The sequence below is a fragment of the Euphorbia lathyris genome, chromosome 8 (assembly GCF_963576675.1).
Source record: "Euphorbia lathyris chromosome 8, ddEupLath1.1, whole genome shotgun sequence".
In the NCBI taxonomy this organism is placed as follows: Eukaryota; Viridiplantae; Streptophyta; class Magnoliopsida; order Malpighiales; family Euphorbiaceae; genus Euphorbia; species Euphorbia lathyris.
The window spans coordinates 43,508,429-43,519,304 of record NC_088917.1 but is presented as its reverse complement, the minus strand read 5'-3'; the positions used below and the strand labels follow the sequence as shown (position 1 = coordinate 43,519,304).

At 34.0% G+C, this 10,876-nt stretch overlaps 1 protein-coding gene across 9 annotated transcripts; it reads left to right on the top strand.

The window, feature by feature from the left end:
- Window positions 1–5,057: 5,057 nt before the first annotated feature.
- On the top strand, window positions 5,058–8,925 carry LOC136203740 (lon protease homolog 2, peroxisomal-like). Of its 9 annotated transcripts, none has more exons than XM_065994964.1 (8): window positions 5,059–5,297; window positions 5,457–5,531; window positions 5,918–6,057; window positions 6,180–6,316; window positions 6,416–6,794; window positions 7,303–7,557; window positions 7,993–8,061; window positions 8,680–8,925. In XM_065994964.1, the coding sequence occupies exons 5-8, from the start codon at window positions 6,486–6,488 to the stop codon at window positions 8,728–8,730; spliced, it is 684 nt and encodes a 227-aa protein (XP_065851036.1). In that variant the 5' UTR covers window positions 5,059–5,297; window positions 5,457–5,531; window positions 5,918–6,057; window positions 6,180–6,316; window positions 6,416–6,485; the 3' UTR covers window positions 8,731–8,925. The 9 variants fall into 9 exon arrangements, 7 of the variants coding, with proteins under 7 accessions (XP_065851035.1, XP_065851036.1, XP_065851039.1 ...); XR_010674963.1 differs by lacking the exon at window positions 5,457–5,531 and adding an exon at window positions 7,650–7,733 and having other exon boundaries at window positions 5,062–5,297; XM_065994967.1 differs by lacking the exon at window positions 5,457–5,531 and having other exon boundaries at window positions 5,937–6,057.
- Window positions 8,926–10,876: the final 1,951 nt, after the last annotated feature.

The following is a 10,876-nucleotide window of genomic DNA, read 5'->3' as shown; positions in this document are numbered from 1 at the left end:
ATCATCATTAAAGCAGGAAGCGTTGCGTTCCTTCCAGATCCACCAAATTCCCAAACTGAAAATAGTTGGCCACGGGATACCTTGAAGCGCTGCTTTAGTGCTGATATTTTCGTCCAGCCAGTCCGCCCTATTAGCAGCAAAAAAGTCTGTCTGAGCAGTAGCCACTGGAATGAGTTGTTTCCAGATCATTTGAACTCGACTGCAATCCCGTAAAGCATGCTGTATATGTTGAAACACCTTTTCACATGATTTTGATTTGACAAAATTATTTAAGTGATGATAAAAATATTCTAACACATTAAATTTAAATGCTTTGATTTATTACACTAATGTGTTTGTTCAATGTTGAGTTTAATTGTGTATAAGGCATTGAGATTAAAAAGCCCAAAGGCCCATAAAGTGGAAGTCAAGCCCAAGTCAACACATCAATACCATTTGGCCCAAGAGTTCAAAACGTAGCCGTATCAACTAAAACGACGACTCAGCAAGAGAAGGATCGAGAAGCCTTGATAATTTTTCCCAGGAAAAAAAATCTTCCCAGAAACCTTTACCTCTTTTCTATACATTTAATCCTTCACAAAAACATCATATCTCTTTGTTAAGAAATTTATTCAGTTCCTACACTAAACCCAAATAATTTCCCTATTTATCACATCCTTAAACATCTACATCTATCTCTCTAAGAAATCACCATGGAAAATCTTCTTAGACAGATATATCAGAAGTATGGAAAATCTTCTCAGACAGATATATCAGAAGTAGGATGGAATTATCTTATTCACCAGGAAGGAATTGTATACTTTTAATATAGTTTTGAAAGTTTCGGTTCATGTGCGTAGTTTTTTGTTCGAGGCCAGAACCAGAAGTTCGAACATTCAACCGAAATCATTAGATCCTTAAATTGAGAAAACGCTAAAAAAGAAAGCGCTTAAAAAAAATGCAAAAAAAAGATGAAAAAAGAAGAAAAAAATATAATAATAATAATTTCAAAGTTTGGGATACAGTTCTACTTTCTTTTATTCCTGCTTGAAATTATTCCCAAGTAAGCTCAGGTCTAGATGGAATGGACCGTTTGTGGTTAATAAAACGTTTGATTATGGAGCTTTAGAATTAGAAAATTCCAAAGGCGATCAATTTAAGGTTAACAGTAATCGATGCAAAATTTATTACGAAGGAACTCCAATTCAAGCAATTGAATTCATGGACGAATTCTATGAAGATTAATTTATTTAGTTTTCATATTTTTAATTTTTAATTTTTCTTATCTTTTGTTCATAATTTTTATTTTTATTTCTTTTTAAATTAATCTATTTTTATTTTTATTTTTAGGTTAATTTATTTTTGTTTATTTTTATTTTTATCTTTATTTTTGAATTTGTGTACAAATAAGTTTTTGTAAAATTAAATTCTAATCTAGTCATGTTTTGAAAATTTTCATAAAATGTTAAGTGTTTTTGAGAAAATATATATCCAGAAATCTCAGTTGAGATTTTCCATGTTTCAGGATTTGGGAATTCTCAGTTGAGATTCCGGAAATCTCAGTTGAGGTTTCCAGTATTTTAAACATTTTGATTAGACCTGGCAATTATCGTGTTTCGTGTCAAAATCGTGTTATCTCATATTTATGTTCCATATGGTTGTATATGTTATAAATGCTAGAAAAATGATTTTCGTGTCAATCGTGTCGTGTCAATCGGGTTGGCTCTGTAATCATGTTTTCGTGTCAGAAATTGCCACCTCTAATTTTGATATAACTGTAAGAGATTATAGATATCTCATTTTAAAAATTCAGTCAGTTAAATCCAAAAGGTATCTGTTTGACATCTTTTATTCTTAACAGACACAACCTTTCACTTATGTAACCTATATATTCCTGTAGGTTCAGAATTCTTTCATTTTATTTCATCTCTTTCAGATTTCTGAATTTCTTTCTTCAATTATAAATCCTACAGACACAATTTTATTTCACAAACATGACCAAATCTTTAAAAATGCTAGGAAGAACACTTCTGCTCGAAAGAAGCGTGTTGATATCTCTTCACGCTATGGAGCATGGTTTCCAATCTACAATCATGATGAGGGAAAACGATATTTGCAGTTAAGATATGCACAATTTTGTGGCATGCTGTATCTGGACGAGTTCCTGAACGAAGAACTCGGGATAAGCGATGACATGAATCGCTATCTGACAAATTTGGGATGGACCAAGTTTGCTTCCACGAAGTTTCCTATTATTGGAAACTGGGTACTAGAGTTTCTGTTTACCGTTCGTTTCGTCAATACGAGGCGTGTTCGTCTCAGTTTTCGATGTGAGGGTAAGATGTTCACTTTTGAATATCCTGAACTTCATGCTTGGTTTGGTTTTCCGCCACGGGATACCACTCCGTATCATCCTGGCAGAGATATGACTTCTACAGATATCTGGAGAATGTTGACAGGATTTTGGAGATTCAATCCACGTCTTGCCTACAACAAATCAATAACTTCTAAATCCATGTTGTTTCTGCACAAATTTCTCTGTCATAGTCTGTTTGGTCGAGTCAGAAGCAGTGTTGTCCAGGATACCGATTTGTCTGTGCTAGGTGATATTTTCCAAGGTAACACAGTTAATTCCTCAAAGATTTTGATGGAGGGATTAGTTGCCGCTTCCCGTTCGAAGAATCGGACAATAGGGTTTGGGAATATTATATGTGGAATCATTCTGGGTTCCAAGGGATCAGTTTATGTTCCTTGGACTGATAAGGAACCATTTCCCATAATGAATTACGAGTTTCTGGAAAATGAGGGACTTGTAAAGAGAGAGTTTCGTTCTGGTCCAAAATTTCTTTCTCTTGGAGAAAGGGAAATTTTCATTCAAGCGAAGATTGACAGGGCCACTGTTCGTCGTATTCCAATTCATAGGGATACTATTTAAGTTTATGTTGTTTGTTTGTAAATAGTGTATATATGATTGTTGTTTTTATGCATAGATGTTTTTATGTAAATATGTACTAAGGTAATTTATTGTATTTCTTTTCATTATGATTCACAAAGTGCATTAATTCTTTCATTAATTTCTTTTATTTAAGGAACAACCTTTGGCTTTCCTTCTATTTAATGTTTCAGTTTTGTTTTTGTAGTTTCAGGAATTAAAACTTAGCATTAATGTCACTTAAATACAAGAGGAGTTGAATTGATCATATTGATTTTGTCAAAACAGTCCAATTTTTACCCAGAAATTCCAGAATCTCAGTTGAGATTCTGAAATCTCGGTTGAGACAGCAAGAAACAAATTTTTCAACAGCTTTTATCCTCTTGGAGTGCTTGCTGTCGCGACTGAGATTTTGAAAATCTCAATCGCGACACGCGACTGGTATGGCGGGATTTGGACGGATTTTTGCACTCTTTCCTATTTTTACTCTAATTACTTACCTATTCATATATCCTAATCAATACCTACTTCTTCCACCTATTTATATCACCTCTATTTACACCAATCAATCATCTTTTACTCTTCCAAACACAAAGATTCACTCACCTTTCCCATAAATCTTTACCCTATTCATCTTCTTCTTCCCTAAGTCACCACCATTATCTTTACTCCACAATTTATCTCTTTCAAATTTCTTCATCTCTTTCACCAATTTCACACACAAAAAACAAAATGCCTAGACAAAAGACAGTTGCTAACAAAACCAAAGCCACTGAAGTCAATAGATTACGGGTTTAATATGGAGCACCGTTTAATATTGCAACGAAGGCCGAAGGACGTAAGTTTTGCCACTTTTCACATACCCAAATAGAGTTCGTCGACATGCCTTTTCTCGATACTGACACGGTAAACGTCTTTTCTTTTACCGAACGTATTGATGAATATTTATCCGTTCTTGGTTGGACAAGATTTGCTAGTATGCGTTTTCCTAGTAATAAATCGCATATTAGGGAATTTTTGGTCACTCTAACTTATGATAAGAAGAGAGGTATTATTTCTTTTCAAAATAATGGAGTTTGTTTTGAAGCACTACTAGAAAATTACCAAACTCTGACGGAATGTTGTGACGGAATTATTTCCGTCTCAAATTTTAGACGTATTTCCGTCATTAAATATTCCGTCAATGCTTGTGACGGAAATTTGAGACGAAATGAAATTTTTCGTCAAAAGAACTGGAGGGAGAATTCCCGCTTTCATGTGTAACGGAATTCGTGACGGAAATTATTCCGTCTTAGTATATTGACGTTTTTTGAGACGTTTTTTTCTCGTTCCGTCACAATGGAAAAGTAATTTTATAATTTTACTTTATCCATAATAAAAAAATATATTAAATAAAACCGAAAAGATATATATCTACGGTTTTATAAATAAATATAATAATTATAATATTTTAATATCTATCATATATATCTTAAAGGGATATGGTATAAAAATACCACTAACATTTATAGATATGAGCAATTTTAGTCTTAAAGTCTAAAATAGTGCAATTTTACTCATAACGTTGGTAGCCAGGAGCAATTTTACCTATTACATTGGCTAGTTGGGTCAATTTTAGACATTATTATAAAACACAGATATTTTGTTCCTTATTCTATACCAATTGCACGTAAGTTGATTCTAAAAAAAAGACTTCATATTTTTTGTGATGGAATAATAGAACTGAACATTAATATTTTTAAATTCGGTAAAGTATTTGAATTTTTTTTATCTAACTCGTAAAAAATACAGTATATTTAAAAAAAAAATCAAGTTCAACCGTTACTAATGAGTTATAAAATAGCATGCATGTGAAGTGTAGATGATAAGATAAATTTGATTAATAATTTCTCCAATTGACCCAACTTGTCAACGTTAGGGATAAAATTGCACTTAACTGGCAACGTTAAGAGAAAAATTGTACAATTTTAAATATTAGGGATAAAATTGCTCCTAAATGTAGAGGTGTTGTTAGAAGTATTTTTTGCACTGTCTTACCAAAAAAAACCTATACTCCTGGAACCAATTTGAATTAGATTTCAATCCATTTATTTACACATTTTACCTTATCTTTTTGGTTTTTCCAACCACAACACTTAAACCACGTCGTTTACAAGGAAAAGGGATAAACGATATACCACCTCCTCTCTCTCATCTGTGTTTTCACCTTTTGCTCTTCTTCCTCATTTTCTCTATTTTCCTCTCAAACAAACCCTAGCCTCCACTCCGCCGCTGTGCCTTTTCACGCCGCCGACGCTCCCTCTTTCCTTGACTTTCTCAATTTGTCCCGGTTCCATTATCTCCATTTTCGTTGGGGGTTTGAGACATGCGATTCTATTTTCTGCGTGTACGATGGTTCATTCTATTTTCTCCCTTTTCTGATTCTTTATTTATTCTACTTTTTGTTCTTGCTAATTTAGTGATAAATGTGGTCAATAATTTCAGAGTTGTTTTTTTCCCTTTTTTGTTTATCTTATTGAATCCATGTCTTCTCTGTGCTGCTTAGTTGTGTCTCTGTGCTTAATAAATTTAGTTGGGGATAATATTTCATCATATAGCAGCAAAACATTAGTTTTACAAGGTATTCTCAACCCCTGAGCTTTCTCTATTGTAAATTATTGATTTATTACCCAAAATACTAGTTACAAAAAGTTTTGTACTAATCCTTCTACTAAATGAAATTAAGCATTTGGTTCAAACTTTGTTTTCAATTGAAAACTGCACATTTATGTTAAGGACTAGCTTTCAGGAAAACAATAATTATGTTTGTATGATTCACTCATTTGTTTCATATTTCAACAAATCACATAATTCTAACTTCCTCAAAATTTTCCTATTTTTTATGTTGCATATTAATTTAGTACTATCACAAACACGCGTAGTGCGACCGGGCTGCCCTTTTTTTTTATCACAAACAAGTGTATATCTACGTGTGATGAGTTTTTTGCATTTTTTCTTGTCTAACAGCTTGCATGCTCCAAATCAGAAACTCAGAGAAACAAGTGTGCCAATTACAAAATCCTACCTGCTCGAAGCAATTATGAAAGATTGCAAAGACTACTTCACTGAAACCAATCAACGAGTGTCTTTTGAGTATGCAGTTTTAGGTACAATTGTTACATTTTCAATGTAATTTTCTCCCTCGATCCCCATTGTATAGTTGAGTTTCAAAACATACTGTTAATGTCAAAGATATTATTCTTAAAACAAATTTGTCTCCTCTCCGCAGCTGGGGTGAATGATAGAAGAGAGCATGCTATTGAACTTGTTGACCTACTTCATGAGTGGGGACGTGGCTCTCATGTGAATTTGATCCCTTTTAATCCAATTGAGGGCTTTGATTATCACATGCCATTAAAAAAGGCGGTACGCCTATGTTTTCTTTAATTGCGTGCATAAAAATAACTGATGAGGCTGTCAAATTCATGCCTTTTACTTTGACTATTCACTCTTGCCTTTTGTTAGGTACAAGCATTTACAGATGCTCTGTAATCTTGTAAAATAACTGTGAGCATATGTCAGAAACGAGGCCTGAATGCAAATGCAGCTTGTGGTCAGCTTAGAAATGAATTCCAGAGAAGCCCAGCTTATATCCAAAACTAGAACAGGAAATTGTAGTCACATGTTGGCAGCTGCTCAAGAGATCAGTCTCCTTGAGGGCCAGGATGTTCATATACATTTCCCTGTTGGGATTGTACCCAAGGATGGACCTTCTGCTAGTGTGACACTTGTAACAGCTCTTGTTTCACTGTCCAGTAAAAAAAGAGTAAGAGCAGATACAACGATGACTGGAGAGATGACTTTGAAGGGCCTTGTACTTCCTGTTTGTGGTATTAAGGATAAGGTAATGTTCCCTTGCTTGAATACCTATATTTGTCATTTAGTCTACCAAGTTTTGTTGGTTTTGTTTGATATCATAATATTCTGTGGCCGAAAATAGTGTGATGATTTAATATTTCTGTATATATCTGGTTATATGGAAAAAGAATGAAATTTTCATTGAATATGCTACCTAGCTATGGCCGAGTTATATAGGGTTTTTCACCAAAGTTTTTTTGAGTTGAGGATCATGGTATGCATTATAATTACAATCTAGCTGGATCATTTGAATGGATGAACTCGTTGAGACTTAAAGAGGGTAAAATGGGAACGAGTACATGAAACAACTAACTATCAAACTCTTGAGTTTGAAAATATTATTGACCTTATTTATCCAAACTGAGATTTATCTTTGTCTCATATGCATATCCTCTTTTCAAGTCCATACATGTAGTGCCTTGTTTTTTTTTGTCTCATATACCTTTTTTAACAGATGTTTTTGCTGGAATTAGTAATTTGATTTTTTTACATAGAAGGCTACGGTTAGACTTGTCATCCAAAGGTATACTAGGGAGGCTGGTGTCCAGAACCTGGAGAAGAACTTAGCTGCATTGGCTCGTGTTGCTGCTGTAAGATTTGCAAAACTGGAACAAGTCCCATTGAGCAAAGATATGGACCGGCTGGCTCCACCATTTTTGGAGAATAGACTTGCTGATGGAGCTGAAGTGGAAATGGAAGTTTCCTCACCTTTGGTTGTGGATGAGGATATGCTCGAGAAAGTACTTGGGGTAATAATTCTATTTTCTGGCTTGCCCTTTTAGTTTTTGGTATTTGATCCTCTCGCACCTTTCAAGTGTGTCTTAATATCTCCTTATTTTAGGTTTCTAAATAGCAACTAGCATTCATAGGCTGCGATACATCTCTGGACCACCTCCTTATTCTGGTGGCTCTGTGGTTGGACATGGTTCGTTCTTGGATCTTACTTTCCTTTTATGTTTATCTCTCAATTTTTTTTCTTAATGATGATCGATTTTGTAATATCTTAAATCTTTCTGCCCTACTTTATATATCTGGTGATACGATCTCCACCTTTTCCAATTATTGTTTTGTTAACTGTGCAATATGCATGGTCTTATGTTCAAGTCTTTGTTTGTATTTTATATGATGTACTTTGAACAATTGGGTTCTTTGGTTCTTATTATGAATTTACCCTTCTTTGTCAGGTGGGATGTATGGTATGCCCCCTTGATGGACCGGTATGGATTGGATTGCCAATGGCCCCTGCTGCCATGGTATGTTAAGTACAACATTCTTATTTGGAATTTAGAAAACATGGTAAAGGCTATGGTTACTTTGTTTTTTACAAAGTAAGTCTTACTTTGTGTGTTTTCACCGTTGGATTAATTTTATGCTCCATCATCCAATGATAAAAACACACCAAGTAATGGTACTTTGTCAAAAACAAAGTAACCATAGAAGGCACCTAGAAAACATAGTTCAGTTTTGTGTTTTGGCATATTATACATAGGAACATGCTGTAACTTGATTAGTTCACCATTGACAAGAACAATTAATTTTTGTGACCAGTGTTGTACATTGCATTATATTTTCTCAGTTGCAGGGCTTTAAACATATTTGTGTTGGTTTATTCTTCAAATAAGTTAAATAAATGCAAATTCTACCGAACTTTGGTGTTTTTCCCTTATCCATAGTTTACATTATATTATATTGTCATAAATTCATTAAAAATAATAAAGTTAACCTATAATTCAACAAGACAAATGTTAGATATCTTGAATTACAGTTTTTAAAATTATGTCCAATTCTATGATAGTTGCTTGGTTTGAAAATAAAATCACCATGTTCCTTTCATGGCTTTTAATCCACTTATTTATTCCCTTTCTCTTCAGGTCTTCCGCTTTGCAACGGGACGCTATACGTACTATATCATGGCAGTATGAACAGATGTATTTTGAAGAGGTGCCATCAAATGTCTTTTTCTTATGCATGGCGTACATTTTTTGAGGCTAATTTTGTACGGGATCTAAAAACCTTTTAGTTTATTAGAATATTATGCAAGTAATTAGTTTAGTTTTGTAATTATATAATCTTAAATTTTTGGATTTATTAATATATTTTAGTTTAAATTATATTCATATTTAGTATCTATCTATTATATCTATATCTATATATATATATAATGAATATTCATCTAAATGCATTATTTAGTATTAAAGAAAAACATAAAATTATATTGAGACGGAATTCTGTCTGCAATTTCTATTTCTGATGGATTAAAGATTCTTACATTTAGTTCCGTTTTTGTAGTTCGTCAGAATTTTGTGACGGAAAAAGGTCATTAAATAGCGTAAGGATGTCTTAACGTTTATTTTTGTCTCAAATTCCGTCTCCACTGTTGACGAAATTCCGTCACCAGTCCGTCTGAAAATTCCGTATAAAAAACATAAGTGAAATCTGCGTTGACTGATATAACCACGGTTTCGTTCCGTCTTAAATTCCGTCAGTAAGACAATTTAGTGACGGAATCAGGCGATTTATGACGGAATTTTCCGTCACAATTCAACAATTTTCTAGTAGTGAAGTCGGGTATGCGGCAATGGGCCGTTGGTTTGGTTTTCCTACTAACGATTTTTACTCTAAACCAAAGAAGTTTGATGCACACACGGTTTGACAATCTTTGACCGACCTAGATGTTTTTCGTCCAAAGAACACATCTAGCAAATTAATTAAGGATAATTGTATCTTTTTCTTTCACAAATTTTTATCCTTTTCTTTACTTTGGTCGGGTTGAAAGTTCCAAGGTGCAAATCCGTGATTTGTTTGTGCTAGATTGCATTTTTAAGAATTTGACCATTGATAGTATTGGAATGATATTTACTAATTTGGTCCGAGCTTCCGCTTCACGCAATAAGCAAGTGCCAATGGGTAATTTAATTATCGACATTGTTTTGGATGCTCGGGGTGAATTAGCGGATTATCAAAATATGCCTCATGTTGGTTTGCCTTCCTTGGATATCACGGCACTTCAAAGAGCCAATTTGTTGAAAAAATTGGGACCAACCGCATTTATATCCTATGAGGATCGTAGGAGACGTGTTTTTGCTACTTTGGGTGGTGAAGCTTCAAGTTCTCAAGGTTTAGGTGCCCAAGATGATGATGAGGAGCATGATGAGGAATATGAAGAGGAGGAGGAGGAGAATGTTGATGCCAATGCCCAAGAGCAAGCAAATGAGGAACCTAATAATGAAGAACACGTTGGATGTCAACGTGTTTTGACACAAATGTACGAGAATAACCGTCACATGAATTTGCAGTTAGATGAAGTCGTTGCCAACAATACCGAAATGAGTTCGAGGATAAACACGGTGGATGCCAATATCACTACGTTAAGACGTGAGCACAAATCTACTCGTCGCCGGATGCTTTCATTTTTCCGACGCCAAGGAATTGAGACTACGCCTTCCCCCACCGAGTTCACCTTGATAGGTTTTATCCTTTCTATCTTTCACTCATTTTCGTTATTATGTTTTGTTAAGTTTGGTACAATCTTTCTAATTATGTTTGGTACAATTATCTTTATTATTATGTTTGAATGTTATCGTACCATATTTTTAATTCCCATTCGTATGATTTACTTTCGTACTATTTTTCGTGTTTTATCGCTTTTTGCACCAATGAGGACATGGTCCAAATTAAGTGTGGGAGGAGATATGTCACACCCGACCCTAAACGGCATCGGGTATGAATAAAAAATAGGATAACGAACTTCTAACAGTCTAAAAGCCGAACGTATTCTGTAATAGATCAAAATTTATTTGGACTACCTAAAGTTTTATTAATTATTTGGCTTGGACTTGATAATTCTATCAAGCTTCCTACGTATCCCGAACATCTTTTAGTCTTTAAACCGGGAATCAAAGCCACGTAGTTCTACCTATTTTAGGTAGTTCTCTTAACTTAGGTAGTTCTGTCAACTTCGGTAGTTCGCTTAACTTATTGAGACGTTTTAACTTATTGACACTTTGAATAACACGCTAATACTTTAATTATATATTTCACTTTGTTATAGTTTATATATATATAAAT

Bases quoted from the DNA above. Each gene is read 5' to 3' on its own strand.
- LOC136203740 (XM_065994963.1), top strand. From the start codon at position 6,486: ATGCAAATGCAGCTTGTGGTCAGCTTAGAAATGAATTCCAGAGAAGCC. The intron at 7,558-7,992 runs GTAATAATTCTA...CTTCTTTGTCAG, and splicing joins TGCTCGAGAAAGTACTTGGG to GTGGGATGTATGGTATGCCC. The intron at 8,062-8,679 runs GTATGTTAAGTA...CTTTCTCTTCAG, and splicing joins CAATGGCCCCTGCTGCCATG to GTCTTCCGCTTTGCAACGGG.